The sequence below is a fragment of the Lagopus muta genome, chromosome 12, assembly GCF_023343835.1.
Source record: "Lagopus muta isolate bLagMut1 chromosome 12, bLagMut1 primary, whole genome shotgun sequence".
NCBI classification, from domain to species: domain Eukaryota; kingdom Metazoa; phylum Chordata; class Aves; order Galliformes; family Phasianidae; genus Lagopus; species Lagopus muta.
Genome location: NC_064444.1, coordinates 18,645,271 through 18,662,500, shown reverse-complemented (window position 1 = coordinate 18,662,500; position 17,230 = coordinate 18,645,271). Strand labels below are relative to the sequence as shown.

Sequence of the window (17,230 nt, the reverse complement as noted above, 5' to 3'; positions counted from 1 at the left end):
GCTGCTCTGTGGCAACCAGCATGCTGCTGGGTTTAATTCAGAGTTAGCACGGAAGAGACAGAGCACTTCCACGAGGTGAGTGCAGCTGACAGCCCTGAGAAGCTGCCCAAGAACCCCTCTGACAGAGATGATGGCTGCCTCCTCCGCACACCACAGAGCAGGCAGGACGAAGGCGCAGGAGCTGGGAGCCGTGGCACACAGCCTCACCCTGTTCAGGGTATTTTTAGCTTCTAGAAGTTTGTTTTGGCAAAGGTTCTGCACTATCTTCACATCTAACCTACAGCTTCATTGTAATATATAAATCCAATTTAAAAGATCCCACAACTAATAAACAGTTTTGAGCCAGGGGACAAGAAATTTATCAAGACCTCCTGATCCCATTGCGTACTGCTAGCTCTTTATTACACACCAAGCCTGGCCATGTACTTTGTTTTCCTCATTCCTGAAATACACCCTTGCCCATCCAGCATCTGCAGCTTTATCCAGCAGTACTGCGGACAAGCAGCTGAAAGCAAAGCTCCCTGCAGCGTGGGTGTGAGGAGTGTCAGGTATGAAACCAACTGCTTCCTACCTTCCTACGCTGGAACCCAGCAGCTTTCAACCAACTGGCTGCAAAGCCAGCAGTTATCCCTTTGCTGCTTCTGGTGCAGTGGACTGCAATTTACCAAAGCAGCAGCACATCCCTGCAATGAAATCACGGGTTCTCTGATGCAGAATAACACAACTGGGGGGCACAAGCTGACTGCAGAAGTTGGAAGCAAGTTCCGAAAACTTGATTCTGAAGTTCGCAGATTCGTGGTCCCGTGTTTGAGATTTCAGTCAGCTCCAGGTTCCTTAGCTCCAATGCAAACCCAGTGACAGACAAACCCTGAACACGGCGTGTTCACAGACCTCTGTTTCATCTTTCAGCAAACAACCGTACGCATCACCCCAACTAAATCAGAACAAAAGCAGCCAAACCGGTCTGTATTTTAATGGGAAAACTGATGCCCAACTACAAAATATATTAAAATACACAAATAAGTTACTGTACGAAAAATAAATGCTTCACAGATACACCTCTGCCTTACATAAATTCCTCCCTTGCACTTACATCTGATGCACCGTTCAAGAAGCCTCCTGTCCTCTGGCCTGCAGAAATAACATTTCTGGACTGACGCCTTAACTAACATCCAACCTTTGCTATTACCTCACCCTACAGCAGAGCAGGGAATGAATGAGATGCTTGTTGGCTTTGGTCCTACAGCCTGGAAACGTCACCACTACACAACTGCTGTTCCTCTCTCTGGTTGTTTTAAGAAGATGCGACCCCTGAACGCATTATCCTGAACAGCGTGTTGAAGTTGTTGCTTCTTATTGCATCCCGGCAAGCAGCAATCACCTGTGCCTTAGGTTTGCCAACTGCGAAGTGAAAAAAAACAGAAAAAAATCAGTTAGAAGGAGAAAGAAGTGCTGAAAATAGGTATGAGGCTCAAAACGTTTTTAAGCAAACAGTGAAGTGCCAGTGAAGTGTTTCTTTAAGTAAAGCCCTTTCTTGGAAGCATTTTCCATAGCTCTACTACAAGGCAGCTTGAAGGACTTGTTGAAAGGGGAAAGCTACGAATATACAACAAAATGCATCCTTCACCAAAGGCTGACAGAAGCAGTAATAATAAAGACTGACGGCTTTGCTTGTGTCGGTAGCTCTGCTTTTTTTATTATTATTTATTTTAACTGAGCTAGCTATAAATGAAGAACTGAAATAAAGCCCTTGAGTTCCATACCACCCAGAGAACTGAAAACTGCTTTGAGCTTTCTTCCCAGAACACCGGTCGCGTTCCCCACCATGAGCAGCTGGCTGTCTGGGCAGTCAAAGGCCGCTTCTACCACTGAAGCAACCCGGCTGGTGTCTGAGATATCAGCCTCAGTGGGGCTGGGGACTCCCATCCCCCCCCAGACACACACGCTCACCACGTAGCCGCCCGGCCCTCTGGATGGCTTGATTCACTGCTTTCAGATTGCTCAACAGCTCCGTGTGATTGTTGCAACGAATTTTGTACTGATTGATCAAATCCCTGTTCAGATCGTACAGCTCGACGTACCGCGTCTTCATGTTTTTCCTGGGGGGACAATCAGCACGGTGAGCTGAATCTCTGGGGACATGACAGCGACTCCTGGCCTGTCCATAGGAAGCTGCAGCAGTGCACAGTTGTAGGGCTGCCACGGTTACCTGCATGACTGCAGCTACAGCACCACAGAGCCGTCTAGACATGCTGGTTAGCCTCATTATTGAACAGGAAAAAAGAAAGAGAGGTCTATCTTGGTAGACTCTTTATGCAGATGCTGCATGCCCCAGTGAAAGTAAAACCAGCCGGCAGGATTCAGACCTCTTTATTGCCGCCCTTGGCAGCCAGGGCAGGAAATGAGCAGAGCACAGGACGGCACAGTGAAGGGCCTGGAACTGAACATTTCAGACTGGGTGTTCTCAAAGGCACACCTACCAGAGACAGCTTTCGGTTCCTCCTCCCCTTACTGCATCCTTTCTAAGCTCTTACCTTCCCAAGGCCAGTTCAAGGCCAAAACCTGCACTCTTGCCTCCCCCAGGCTTGCCTCCCCCTAAAAAACAGGGCAAGGCTCAATGACAGCTCATGGTAGAACCAGCCAAGGTACCACCCTGCTCAAAGAACTGTAACTGGGCATCCCTCCCACTACACAAATGCTTTTATGCTTTTTTTCCTGCCTGAGAAGCAGACACCGGCTGTCCTACACCCAAAACACAATGTGGCAACTGCTCACATGTCTCCCAGGAGCCGTGCATCTTCTGCCTGAACCAGCATGACGCGGATGAGGTTGGAGTGGTCGGCCATGTCAGCAGTGAGCCGCTGATTCACCGAGTGATGCTCATCCACCTGGCCAAGGCAAACACCCATGAGAAAAGGCCTTCAAGCACTCTGGGAATTGTTTAAGCTACACCCCATCCCACTATAATAAGAAATAACGTTCCAGCTTAACCAACCCAGGACCATCCTCCTTTCCCTCACCTCCCAGCTGCTGAAGCAGCACCTTTTAGCCTACAAAACGATGCTCAGGATGAGATGCACACCTTACACCCTGGCCCAAATCCACAGCTCAGTCTCCCACACAACCTATTTACATTATTCTAAACAGTCAGCTGCTGGGGACCAAAATCCATTTGTTCCATTTAACACACAGAACGTTGAGGGTACCCCTCATCCTTTGCACAAGATATTTAGCAAGTCACTGCTGGCTGATTTACATGAAGAAAAAGCAGTTTGGAGATCCTTAGTTTTTTCCTCTCGTACCAATGCCCCCAGTTCCTTCTCACCTTTACCAGCACTTTCCGCAGCTCCTCAAAGTATGCAGGGAAATCTGCTTCCACCTGCAGATCTTCAATTGCCAGAAAGGAGGCCATGGACTGGATGATGTCACCAGCTAAATCAATATCATCCGTGCTGATAGAGATCTGTCAGAAAGGACAAGGAAGCACTTACATGCTCTTCCATGCCAAAATATCTCCCAAAACGACTCAGCAGGGCTGCCTGGAGAACAGCTGCTTAGGCTCAAAGCAGTTCATTCTAAGAGACAAGACTGCTGCAAGGACAAGCTCCAAGGCTTACTGGAGATAAGGGGACACTGATTTCAAAGGGGTTTTTACTGAGGTGTGGCGTAAAGGGGAATTTGTGCATATAAGGACAGCACAGAAGTTATGGGCAGCCTCTGTGTCTCAAACTGCAGCCCCGTGGAACCACTCCATGTGCAACAAATGCCTTCCTACTCTTTTGTAGCCTGAACAATTCGCTTTGTTGACTGGCACTGGAATTTTACCCACTAGCAGCAACACAGACTCCAGCTGCCAAAAGACACCCCCAGAACTTGAGTTCTTCCTCTGCCTGTTCAGTCCTCCTTCATTCTCACAGCCCCACATTGGAACCACCCTTAAGATTCAGTGGTGTGTAACTACATGGGCACTCCCCTTGTCTCTGAAGTTACTCACCTCGCCACCAGGCTTGATTTTGATGAGGAGCTGGCCTGCATTACGAAGGGAAGTGAAGCAAACCTGAAAGGGAGCGCTCTGAAACTCCGCATCCTCTGGTAGCAAGAAGCTCTGATTCAGCCACATAATAATCTTGCAAAAAATAAAACAAAGAGCATCAGCCATCAGCTGTGTGCGAAGTCTGGAGAGCCATGCAATGGCCATACATGTGCACATGACACCAGGGCTCCGTTCAGGTTTTCTTGGGAGCTCCATTCACTCCAATTCATCTCTTATATTAATGCTGGGAATTTGTTGAGATGGGAGCAGTTGGCCCCCTGCTCCAAAGTAGAATCTTTGCAAGAAAATCAAATCTGACAATAGGAGACCAAAGACCAAAAAGTACAATAAGGCCCAGAGACAGGAGAAAGCTAGGAAGCAAAGCTGCATTCCACCATAAGAATTTAAAGGAAATTTTTCCTCAATCTTGCTTTGCTTTTTTTTTTTTTTTTTTGCCTTGACCACTTAACATGGGAAAAGTCATGCAGGCATGACAGAGCCCCGCAGTTACGTGGGAGCAGATGGGCTCTCATCACTGCCATCTCACAATTCAGATCTTCCAGAACCTACACTGCAGCTACCTGAGCCATCCTCTGGGCACCGCGTTGCCTCTATCCTATTCTCTGCAGAACTCCAAAGGCCAGGAGCACATAATAATATTTCCTCTTGGAAATCTCAAGCTAACTGCCAGCCCTCCGTGCGCTGTGTATCAGCAGGACCAGGCAGCAGAGCAATCACTCACCCTTTGTGGCCTCTCATTCGTTGCACAGCTCACAAAGCTCAGCGGCTCCGTGGCCGAGTCCGGGCTGCTCAGGGCATACATTGAAAAGCGGGGGAGCTGTTTGGTCAGCTCAAATACGTAGAACTGTGTGCTGGAAGAATCCAAAAGGAAGAAGGATGGTTACTAACATCACAGAGACTCACCTCCTACAAGGGCTGCTGGGTCTCTTGTGGCTGAGCACTAACATCAGCAGCTCCCAGTGATAGAATCAGCTGCTTAACACTGGTAAACAGCTGGAAGCTGTGGGAATTGGAAATTCCAGGCTTAACACATCCCTGTATGAGGCCGAATGATTCCTCCCCATTGCCTACATTTTCCGTAATCCTTCCAACAAAATACATGCTTACATTTAAGATTCTGCTACATAACTGGATCATTTATTAACAGCTTTGGCAAAGTCCTACTAAAAGCAGTAACAAAGAATAGAGGAAGCAAAAAGGGAATTCAGTTCCATACATTCTTTCTGCAGTGGTTGGCTCACACTCAAAACACAGCTCCCTGTTCAGGTGCTGCTCCCTGGGATGCTGCCAGATGCAGTAGATGTGAGCAGGGAGAAAGACAGATGTGTAGAAAATGTTGTCTTGAAAACAGGCATATCCTACTAGCCCCAAAGTCAGGCTCAGGGTCACTCTGTGGTCTGAAAGATGGCGCAGTGCCTCCAGGTTTGCTCATGTACCATGGGCAGAGCTGCCAGCATCCAGGCCTCTAAGAGGCAGAGCCACAGCAAGGCATGCCCTGGACAAGAACCACTCACTGCTCCTAAAAGGCAGAGCTGGAGCACAGCAGGACCCTATGAGTGCCTGAAGAAGAGCCCAGCAGCACAGGATAACAGCATGTACAAGAGGATATTCCAGCAATGAGAGAATTGAGGCATGGGGGAATTAATGGTACCGTTTCAGTGGGACAAGTGTGAAGCCACATCTCCAGTGTTTGCTGTGGAGACCAACAGAGTTCACAGCACAAACCTCACCTGTTCCCATAACCCACAAAGGCTTTGATGTGCAAATCCACAGGGACATCTTTGGGTGGAGTGAGGGGAACCCGAACGCAGCTTGAGAGGTTCTGGAGGCCGGGGTGCAGCACGTGGCTCTCTCCTTCAAATATGCCCTCAGCAAAGATCAGCACAGCACGGATGATTGTGTCTTAGCAACAAGGAGAAAAAACCAGTTTCTCAATGAACAGCTGTCATGTTAGCCACCATGTTCTTCACAGTTAAGCACAAGCAGCTCTCCTGAACTGTGAACGTGCTCCAGATGAGCAGCACTACACCTGGAACGGCCTGCACCCTCTGCGTGCCTGGCGCTGGGCGACTTTGCTGGTTCTGCTTGGTTCCTGCCCCAAGCTGAGGCCCAGCTGCATTCACACAATGCCTGCACCAACACGGTGCAGGAGCTGGAGCTCCAGGCTGCAGCACTCCCCACATCCCGTTTACCTGCATACTGCATAACCCACCCACAGGCATGCAAGATTGGCCGTGAATTTCTGGGACAGGTGCTCTGCTGCTGCCTTAGTGGGCTGGGTTTCATTGGCTGGTTGCTTTTCATAACAAAAATGCTCTTATGGATGTTTATCCCTCCCTACAGATGGTTGCACTTAGTGGTGGGCACTTTGCTTTCACTGGGGAACAACAGCACTCTTCATTAATGCTTACAGTCAACACAAAGAGTGCTGCAGGGATCCCCAACACTCATTTCATCCAAGCTAAGTGTTAACTGCCTTGGAAAACAAAACACAATGAGAAACAAATCCCACCCAACTCCTCTCTCCCAAAACCCATCAAAGGAGCACAGCTTGATTCAAAACCGTGGAAGGAAAGCAGCCACAAAGGGGAAATTACAGACAGCGAAGGGGAGACAGGCAAAGCATCAGCTAAATATAACTAAACGTTTGCATGAATTTGCATGGAGATCAGTGGTGGTGGTGGTTGCAGACTGCGGCTCACCATTGGTGGTGGAGATGCACAGCTCCACGTGAGCAGACTGGCTGTCAGAGCCCAGGTTAACCGACAGGGAGGTCTGCAGCTGGGTGTTGGCTGGAATCACACCTCTCTGCCCATCAGCTTCCTTCAGCTGCGGGCTCAGCTCAGCCTGTTCCAGAGCACAAAACCCTTCAGGAACACAATCTCCATTTTCACCATTTTTATTCTAGCAAGCTAAAAGACGTGCGTTTTCGATTGTAAGCACAACTCTGTGTTTTTGCCACTGTGCTCTTTTACTCTTTCAACGTGAGCCTGCTTGTTCCTCACACTGCTTTGCAAAGCCCTCTGTGCCTTCCCCGTGGAGGTGGAAGCACCTACACCCTGGCAGTGCTCTTACATGGCCCCTCTGACTCCCAGGTTGGCTCAGGCTTTGAAAATTACAATTTTCAGACAATTTCATGCTGAACCAAAGCCCATTCTGTTTAACTGCTCCAGCAGGCAGACAAGGCGAGGAGAATATGACTTATTAAATAAGAAAAGCACGCTCTGCACTTGCACAAGGCACAAGCAGGAATCCCAAGCAGACAGTCTCACTGCAGATTACAGGCTACAGCTCTGACTTGTCCAGACTGCCCCACGACCTCCTCCCACCTTTATAGCAATGGGAAGCCAGGGCTTGGCCCCACACACCGCATAAGTGGTACCTTTGCGTTTTCCTCATAATTTCTTAACTCCAGCAGCAGGTTTTGTTTCTTTTGACTGAGTTCTCGGATCACGTCCTGCTCTGCACACGTATCCATCAGGTTTCCCTTCATCTCCTCACCTCCCGGCAGATAACCCCGCACTGTACAGAACGAACACACACAGATCTGACACTTACACACACAGCCCAACGAGGACAAGGGACCTTCACAACTGCATGCAGCCCCTTGGCAGGCTTGGGATGGGGCTGAAGTGCTGAATCCCAAGTGAAGCACTTCCCAGCAGCCTAAGATTAAGACAGACAGCAAAACACTGTGCCATTGCACAGGACAGGCTTTTGTTTCCAACGGGTTGTGCTTGATCTGTTTGTCTCAGGCCACTGCAGCCAAGCAGCTGGATCATCACACCAGTGTCTCTCCTGGAGCCATCACACAGCCCCATAAACTCAAACTGAGCTAATTTAAGTATCTATGGTCATATCTGTTTCCATTCACAGCAAGCAGGTGTCACTTCTTGAAAGTCTGGTGGATAAAACCAGCAGCTCTGCAGTCTCAGAAGAGCATTTTCCAGGAAACAAAGGGCTGTTAACACCCAACATTTCTAATACAATAACTATTCACAAAACCAAAATACATATATGTTTTTTTACTTCTCTGTCCCCCTTTAGTGACTGTTAAGTAACCAAAGAATCACACACAAAAAAAAGACCTCCCATATATTCATCCTTCATGCTGTTGCCTGAAGAACCACAGTCTTTACTGAGTATATTTCTCTTTGCACTTTTAGGATGGGACTTTGTCATTTAGGCAAATGGATTTTGATGGCATCTGGGATCATAACGATATACACACTGATTAGCACAGAGAAGGCAATATCTGAATCCCGTTAGCAGATAGCCTAACGCAAAATTCCCTTCACTTCTCACAAAGCCAAGGGCACACAGAATCTGGCACACAGAAACGCCTACAGAACAGAATCAGAGGTTAGCTCATCTGAGATGACACAATACGCCTGACGCTGCTGCGTGCAGAACTGGTGTTTCAACCAGCCCTCCTACCTTCACCATCAACCGAACAGCAGATTAACTGCGTGCTCCCGTCCATCCTGTAATCCCCTTCCACCACTCCTGCAATCGAGGAAGCAAAGTTGTCCTTAAAGATGACCTCCCCGGTTCGGTCACTGCGTGCATCAACCTGGAGCAGCACAGAGATGAGGGACATGAACAGAACAGCCAGCTCCAAAACACACAGCGTGGTGGCGTTCACCACTCGTGGAGCTGCAGTCCTGCTGAGCACAGGGCCACAGAGGGAAGATACATTATCAGGAAGCGACTTGTCGACAGGCTCAGGTGAAAGGAACTGCTCTTCAGAGATGCAGCTACAAACAGCAGGGAGGAAGAAAAGGGCATCACACGCCGACACAGGGAAGGCTGTGCACACGTGGATGCAGTGATGATAGATGCAGACTGGATGTAGCCTCAATGCAGTATGTACAGCTTTTTGGCTAAGCTGCTGTCCTGGACTGATGAACAACTTTTAGTTATCTCTGAAGGGAATTATCTTTGATGGAGCAGGGGGCTCAGCTCTGCGCAGCACATCTGTGCCAAAGCACAGCACCCAGCAGTGCTGTTTCCAAGAGCTGGGAGCTGCTTCAGGCCAACAGACGGGGCAGGGCCTGCAGCTGAAAGAGCAAAAGGCGTACAGAGGAAGGGTGCTCACTTTAGCAATGTTAGACACCTAGTCCAACAGAAGTTGCAACATACCCCGGCTCTAGGCTGCCAGCTTGATACAAAGTTAATTAAATTCCCCTAGGCTAATGAGAGTAATGAGAGGTGCTATGAAAGCAGATTTACCAAAAAAAAAAAAAATTGGCAAGCTGCGTCCAAGAGAGAATTGGCAACCAGAACAGCCATTTTTGGCAAGGGGAACACCAAGCAGCAGGCTTAAGAGCCTAGACTGAGCTGCGTGGAACGCCTCGACGTCAGATTAAATGACACTGATGGATTTACACTAATCCTGCCACAGCCAGGACCGACGCCGCTGCCCTCTCCCATAACCACTCGTCCCCTGCAGCTGGAGAACATTCAGGAAACACAGCAGAAGACGATTAGCATGCACTCAAGACAAAGCTGAAAAGAGACACAGGAGAGCTCTAGGATGTTGCACGTGATCTTTGCTACCATAGAAACAGCTTACCACACCTTAGCAATTCACTCTGAATTAAGCAGAGGAAGGTTTTCTCTGGCTGATCTTGCATCTGGCAAGGACTCCCCAGGCAAATTGGGTTTACCACGACAGCTCCTCAGCAGCCTTTAATATTCTGTCTGCTCTACTTAAGACCATTTAGCGGCCTGGTTCAAACACAGCTTGCAGACCCACAGCTCCTCGCTCCCTGCAGCACACACTCACCTTCCCATTGGACCAGCCGGTGATCAGCTCACACACACCATCAGAGTTCAGGTCAAATGCATGGATGCTCATCGCATGGTTCTTAGACTGAGGACAGAAAACAGCACAAACTACGCCTGAGTGCACCTTCTAACCTGACACATGCAAGACCCTGGAGAATGAGTCTACAGAAAGGAAAAAGTAGCTTTGAACACATACAATGTAAGACACATTCAGTGCCTGGAAAACAATCTGTTGGTTTAACAACACAGCCAGAGGCATTTCTCAACAACAAACTCACATTTTTCTGCTGGACCTCTGGTTGCTCAGTGACCCCACAAAGCTGGAGCATCCCTAAGCATACAGTTTAGCAGCAGTCATCGCCAACAATTCCAAAAGAACTGAAGGAACTGATATACTGTTGATTTTGCTTGGATCTATAAAAACGGGTTTGTTTTGTAATATAGTAATTACATCAATTACATAATTACATGACATACAAACTATGCTCAGTAGAAAATGTCAAACCGTCTACGGAGTTTGGGTAGCATCAACAAGCAGAGATCAGCTACCAGCTCCCCTGGAGGCCTCAAGCTCTCAGTGCTGATGCTGCAAGGCAGGACTGACCTTAATCCTCCAGTAGCGGGACGTCCTGTCATACACTCCCACCGTGCCATTGGAAAGAGCATAGCCAAAGCGACTGCCATACATGGGGCTGAGGGCAGTCACAGTCTTGGAGAGGGAAAGGAGAGATAGAGAGAACACAGCAGTGAGAACACACCAACTTCTGCACCCCCAAGAGCAGCCTACACACAGCCTCCACATGAACCACACTCCATTGGAAGTTAGCTGTAATTAAGACCACTGTGTGGAGCACAAAACACCAAAGGAACTGTGTTTAGAGCTCAGTTTAACCCCACCAAAAGCCTTGCAGGGTTTCCTCACACAAGCTGTGCTGTCTGTGTTAACGCACAATTCAACAAAGCTTGCAGAACTGCCCTCAAACCGTGTTTTGACCAAGTATTTATTACCACAAACAGCAGCACAACTGCTCAGAGGATTCTTGTGGTCTCTGGTGCTAACACCCAAAAACTGCTCCCCACACACAGCGCTCCCTGGAGCTTCAGGACCTGAGGATGCAAAGGAGTTCAACATTACACGGGCTGGGAAAACCCTAGAGATATTATTGGTAGAAAAGCTCTGCCCGAGATCAGCACGATAAAAATTAACAGCTCCCACAGTTGGGTTCTGCTGGAAGACAATCAGAACAGCAGGCCAGGCATTACCTCAGTAACGGCTCCAGGGAAAGACCTGAGAGTCACAGCCCAGAGAGTTTCTCACTCCTTTTAAGACCCTTTACCCTACAGCTCCTCACTGAGCAAGGCCTCTCAGTGCCTGGACTGCAGCCCTTCTCCATGCACAAACAATGCACAACTCAGTGCTGGAGGAACAGACGCGAGCAGCCGCCCGCTCTCCTGTACAGCTCAGCTCAGTCCTTCAATTCAATCCTTCGCACAGAACCCAGACCTTCCCACTGTGAAGATTTCCAGTGAATCCACCCCAGTCTACTGGGAAGGAACCACTCATCACCACCATGTACACGAGCACCCTGGGGTCCGGTTTAAGGCACACACAGCATCCCTCATGGGAGTCCTGGTGCCCGTGACTCAGTCCTGCAGGACGTTATCTGCACACAGCCATGAAAGACACAGGTAAGCCAAATTCATCTCAGCTGAGCACGCTCCTGGATTTCTTGCTATAGAACACTGTTTCCAAACCCTTTGCCCTTCTTCTCCAAAGCCTTTCCCATGTAACACCACCCTCCAAATCCTGAACTCCCTGGGAGGACAGAGACCCCAGACAGAGCAGAACCCACCCACACAGCAGAACTCCCTGTCCACCCAAAGCGCCCATTTATCACAAATCACAGCAACCTTTGTGATCTGTTCCAACAGAATTAAACACCGAGAAGGCAAACTACTCAAGTCTTCTAAAAGGAGCACAATGCACACAGCCATTGTCCCCTGCCTTTAGGTTTGGTGAAGCTGCATCCTTCCAAACTAGAGCAGAAAGACTGCAGTAGGTCTTAAGGCTGTGCAGGCGTGAACTTAAAGCAATTTGACCGTAGATCTGGAAACAAACAGCACGTGAGAGCCACAGACTGCTCCCTTCCCTTAACTAGGAATCACAACACGACCCCAGATTGGTTATCAGAGAGCAGAACGTACTGCTTACAATGCCTGGCTCTAATCCTACCAGCAGTAACAGCTTCCTTTCCTGGAACACAGCCTGCACTGCTCCTTAAGACCCTCTGTAAGCAGTTTAATAGCTAACTAAGCCTTCTAGTCCTAACTTGGGCAGCAGGGAGACCTCAGTTTTTCAAGGACAAAGCTCTTAATGCAGGTGCTACCGAGGCACAGCCCTGTTTATACAACTTGTGTGCAATGGAGATTCTTTCCACCCTGCCATTCCCCATGTGGACACACACGAGACAAGCGACTTCATCACAGAGACAGTGAATTTGAGAACTGCAGCAGAGGACGTCCTGTAACACAGAAGGCAGTGTGTCAGCCACGGGGCCCTGCCAGGAACACACAGCCCTTTGGCCAGGGCCCTGATTTCCAGGCAGGTCAGTTAAAGGTTTGTAAACAAACATGTCAGAAACCTCATCCAAGTGTTATCAAAGGCGTCGTTACACTCTGACTTTTGCAACTCTGGAAGGACAGACACAGTGCCAAGTAGGTAACTATTTACCTACACAATGCATTTAAACCAGAGTAACCAGAGCAGCTTTACAGTACACAGTGTTTTGAGTTCCACCCACAATTACAATAAATATTAGCTGCAAGTAATTTACCTCCGTTTCTGACATTTCTGCCACGATCACATCTTCTTTAAACACTCGGATGTCAAAATCTTCAGAGCCAACAAGAAGCTGCAAAAATAACACAGAAACTCAAAACCACTGAACCACACATCGAAGTGTCACCAATCCTCCTACAAAGGTGGCTGCCCTACTGCAAAGCAAGGGCAAATTCACAGAACCACAGAATGGCCTGGGTTGCAAAGGAGCACAGCGCCCATCCAGCTCCAACCCCCTGCTGTGTGCAGGTCACCAACCAGCAGCCCAGGCTGCCCAGAGCCACATCCAGCCTGGCCTTGAATGCCTGCAGGGATGGGGCATCCACAGCCTCCTTGGGCAGCCTGTTCCAGTGCCTCACCGCCCTCTGGGGGAAAAACTTCCTCCTGATATCCAACCTAAACCTCCCCTGTCTCAATTTAAAACCATTCCCCCTTGTCCTATCACTGTCTACCCATGTAAACAGCCGTTCCCCTCCATTTATATGCTCCCTTCCCTACTGGAAGGCCACATAGAGGTGTCCTTGGACTCTTCTCCAAGCTAAACAAGCCCAGTTCCCTCAACCTTTCCTCATAGGAGAGGTACTCCAGCCCTCTGATCATCCTAGTGGCCACCTCTGGACCCATTCCATGGGTTACACCCAGTCTGAGCCCAAAACAGGTGAGCAAAGAAGACACTGGCTCTTTATCAGGTCTTCCATCTTCTCATTCCCTATCACAACACAGGTGCCTTGTGAGCAATGATGAGACATTACATTTCTCCTGTACTTCTGGTGTGGTACACAGACATAAGAGCACGGCCCACGACAGCTGGCCACGCACTCACCAAGGCAAGGCACTACCAGTGCCAAGACCCAAAGATTTCCCTCAATCCAAGCAGCACCAGAGAGCAGCGCAGCTCCACGAACGTGGATTGAGCCACTGTGTGCGCTTCTGCCAGGCTGCAGCCTGGAAAAAGGACAGCTTCCTCATCAGGATCCCTCTGCTGATCACCTAAGCCAGGTGCACTCGCTAATCTCCCCTTCACTGCAATACCATGAAATCAGCTGAATTCACATATAAACGGCTACAAACAAACCTCAGCTTTGCCATCGCCATCGAAGTCACACAGTGCTAGGGACCGAACGTTGTCTCCTGTAACCTAAAATGAGAAAGGCTGTCTTCAGTATTGAGGAAAGCGGTCAGAGAGTGAACCACTGTTATTATCCCCAGTGCAGTGAATGCAGTTGACATTCAAGCACCATTTAATGCAACGAACACAGGTCAAAACACAGTTTAAGCTCTGAAATGAAATAAGAAAGCTGTGCAACAACCAAATTATTATTTATCATATTGAAAACCAAACACCCAACATGGAAATTCACTCCATCAAAAGGGACTTTTAATGAAGCCAAAGCGTTATGTGTAACCCTACCGTCCAAAAGAGGTCATTTCCTTCATAGTCAAAGCCTTGCAGGGCACAGTTGCCACCAATAATAGCGAGAGGAGATGGTATATCCCCCAGCTTTCCAAGAACAATTGCGTTGGCTCCATCTGAAACCTACGGAGGGTCATTAAAGGAACAAAACCGAGTGTGAGGCATCAGAATGCAGACATGAAAAAGCTTCTGCCATCACCATGCTCCCTTCCAGCAGTGCTGGGGATGCACAACCACACCTCCATGCACGCACATCCCTCTCACATCATGGGGCTGCTCACAGCAGAGGGATGGCAAGGACACGATGGGAGAGCACCGATTTGGGAAGGGGCTAATAAGGATAATAACAGAATAATAACATGACACATGAAGTCTGGCCAGCAGCCTGGTTAGGGCAGAAGCTCTAAGTCAGAGAACTGAGTTGTTATGACACGCGCACGTGTGGCAGCACACCGATGCTCTAATGGAGAAGTTGTACTGTTGCATGAACCCAAGGCCTCCTCAAGTTTCTCCCAGCAGTCTCCGGTTCCCTGGCAGTTCCTGCTGCTCTCTGCTATTCCACAAGTGCTAGCACTCCGCAGGACGCGTGCACCGATAGCTTAGACTGTCACAGTCCCACCAGTTGAGCTGAGCCCCAAACGCCCATCAGAACATCCTGTTCTGCCAGGTGCTGCGTTACACGTGGTGAGGGCTGGCTCTCTCACATGCTCAGCTGTATATCTTATGTTTTCAACCTTTGCATCACGCGGTCACTGAGGCTGGAAAGACCTCTGAGATCCTCAAGTCCAACCATCAGCCCAGCACCAACACGCAGACCACGTCTGTGTGTTCCTGGAACCGCTCTGGGGATGCGGACTCCCCCTCCCTGCCAGCACAGCGCTGCTCTTTGCGAGTCCCAGCACCCGACCTGACCCTCACCGTGAGGCCATCGCTCTCACCCCATCGCTGCCACCAGGAAGCAGAGGCTGACACCCCCTCCCCACAGCCTCCCGCAGGGCTGCAGAGCCACCAGCCGTCCCCCAGCTCCTCTTCCCCGCACTCACCCACCCCGTTCACTCCCACAGCTCCGCGCTCAGACCCCTCGCAGCTCCTCCACGCCTTCCCTCGGGACGCTCTAACCCAGCCCTCCCCAGCACCGCAACTCGCCTCTCGGTAGAACAGGTCTGAGTTGAGGTGCACGTCGTACGCCAGCAGATGCGTGCCGCTGCCCACCAGCAGGCAATCCCGTCGCAGCGCGGTTCGGAGCGGCCCGGCCGCCAGGCACGTCACGGCCTGATTGACGCTGAGCAGCGACACGTGAGCGTCCAGGCCGCTGGGAGCCGAGCGGCTGCCGCCCGTCCTCGGAGCGGGGCTGTGAGGGCTGTGAACGAGGACCTGCGGGACACGGGCGGCGCGTCACACGGGGGCTGCCGTGCCGGGGGCGGGAATCCCGCGCCGCGCCGCGCCGTTACCTTCCCCGCCTGCGTGGCGGCCGCCAGGCACGGGTGCGCGCCGTCGAACCGGCCCAGCGCCACCGTGCGGGGCTGCAGCTTGTGGCTCAGCTTCAGCGTGAACACCGGCACCAGCATGGCGGCCACGGGAACCAGCGGAACCGCCCGCAACGGCACCGCGTCACGGGGCGGGGCCGGGAACCGGATGGGGGGGGGATGCGGGGGTAATTAGGGGAGTAATGGGGAGTTTGGGGGGCAGCTAAGGGGTCGGTTGGAGGGGTTGGGGGTCAATTAGGGGACGTGGGTGGTAATTAGGGGAGTAATTAGGAGAGTAATTAGGGTTGGGGGTTGGTTGGGGGATTTGGGGGTCAGTTAGGGGAGGTGGGGTAATTAAGGGAGTAATCAAGGGTTTGGGGGCAGCTAAGGGGGTCGGTTGGAGGCATTGGGGATCAGTTAGGGGATGTGGGGGTAATTAAGGGAGTAATCAAGGGTTTGGGGGCAGCTAAGGGGGTCGGTTGGAGGCATTGGGGATCAGTTGGGGAGGTGGGGGTAATTAAGGGAGTAATTAGGACAATGATTAGGGTTGAAGGGCACCTAAGGGGTCAGTTGGGAGGTTTGGGGGTCAGTTAGGGGAGATGGGGGGAAATAGGGGAGTAATTAGGAGAGTAATTAGGAGAGTGATTGGGAGAGTAATTAGGGTTTGGGGGGCAGCTAAGGGGTCAGTTGGGGGGTTTGGGGGTCAGTTAGGGGAGGTGGGGGGTAATTAGGGGAGTAATCAGGGGTTTGGGGGCAGCTAAGGGGGTCGGCTGGAGGCGCTGGGGATCAGTTAGGGGAGGTTGGGGGTAATTAGGGAGTGATTAGGACAATGATTAGGGTTGAAGGGCACCTAGGGGGTCAGTTGGGAGGTTTGGGGGTCAGTTAGGGGAGATGGGGGGAATTAGGGGAGTAATTAGGAGAGTAAATAGGAGAGTAATTAGGGTTTGGGGGGCAGCTAAGGGGTCAGTTGGGGGGTTTGGGGGTCAGTTAGGGGACACGAGGGGTAATTAGGGAGTAATTAGGGGTTTGGGGGGCAGCTAGGGGAGCAATTGAGGAGGTGATTAGGAGCTTATGTGGCAGCTAGGGTGTCAGTTATGTATTTGGGGATCAGTTAGGGGACATGGGGGACAAATATGGGGGTAGTTAGGAGGTAATTAGGGGTTGTGGGACAGCTAGGGGAACAGTTAGGAGTTTGGGGTCAGCTGGGGGGTGACTGGGAGTTTGGAGAGCAGTTGGGGGATCAATTAAGGGTTTGGGGAGCAGCTAGGGGGTCGGGATGTAGGGGGCTGTTGAGGTAATTAGAGGCCTGGAGGGCAGCTGGGGGAGCAGTTAGGGATGTGGGGGGCAGTGGAGCAGTCACAGCACCATCTGTACCATCTGCTTCCCACTGAGCTGCCTGTAAGGAACAGCTCTGACACCAGAAACAGCAGCAGGCCCAGGTCTTCAGCCAAGACATGAGGGAGGAAAGCCAAGGACATCTGTGTGCCTTACAGCTGGGTGGGAAGGGCCGCCCACAGCCCTGCTGCCTCCCTGCTGTGTGTTGGGCTGCATCACGTCCATCCTTCCCAGCATCAGGAAGGGCCTGGTGGCAGAACTGCCGGGAGCACGGTGCCACGTGGGCCATTTCAGCATTCATTTCTCCTAGCTTCCAAAGCATGGCTGCAGAC

At 50.6% G+C, this 17,230-nt stretch overlaps 1 protein-coding gene and 1 long non-coding RNA gene across 2 annotated transcripts in view; one reads left to right on the top strand and one right to left on the bottom strand.

Moving 5' to 3' along the window:
- The window catches only part of LOC125699085 (uncharacterized), a 68,155-nt gene that overhangs the window by 42,828 nt on the left and 8,097 nt on the right, over nucleotides 1-17,230 (top strand). The gene's annotated exons all lie outside the window — the stretch shown is intronic.
- BBS2 (Bardet-Biedl syndrome 2) lies at nucleotides 794-15,683 on the bottom strand. The gene is made up of 17 exons (XM_048958190.1): nucleotides 15,549-15,683; nucleotides 15,244-15,471; nucleotides 14,095-14,220; nucleotides 13,759-13,821; nucleotides 12,679-12,756; nucleotides 10,449-10,553; nucleotides 9,843-9,929; nucleotides 8,492-8,627; nucleotides 7,437-7,576; nucleotides 6,757-6,901; nucleotides 5,785-5,956; nucleotides 4,776-4,905; nucleotides 3,995-4,126; nucleotides 3,326-3,463; nucleotides 2,776-2,888; nucleotides 1,951-2,099; nucleotides 794-1,401 (listed from the first exon to the last, which is right to left on the bottom strand). Exons 1-17 carry the CDS (start codon nucleotides 15,663-15,665, stop codon nucleotides 1,295-1,297), a joined length of 2,166 nt encoding a protein of 721 aa, XP_048814147.1. The 5' UTR covers nucleotides 15,666-15,683; the 3' UTR covers nucleotides 794-1,294.

What these genes read in the sequence shown, in the direction of transcription:
- BBS2 (XM_048958190.1), bottom strand. Translation starts at nt 15,665, where the DNA reads ATGCTGGTGCCGGTGTTCACGCTGAAGCTGAGCCACAAGCTGCAGCCC. An exon ending in TTTGTGGGTTATGGGAACAG is followed by an intron (nt 4,906 to 5,784) that starts GTGAGGTTTGTG and finishes GGATTCTTCCAG; the next exon opens with CACACAGTTCTACGTATTTG. An exon ending in CGAATGAGAGGCCACAAAGG is followed by an intron (nt 4,127 to 4,775) that starts GTGAGTGATTGC and finishes ATTTTTTGCAAG; the next exon opens with ATTATTATGTGGCTGAATCA.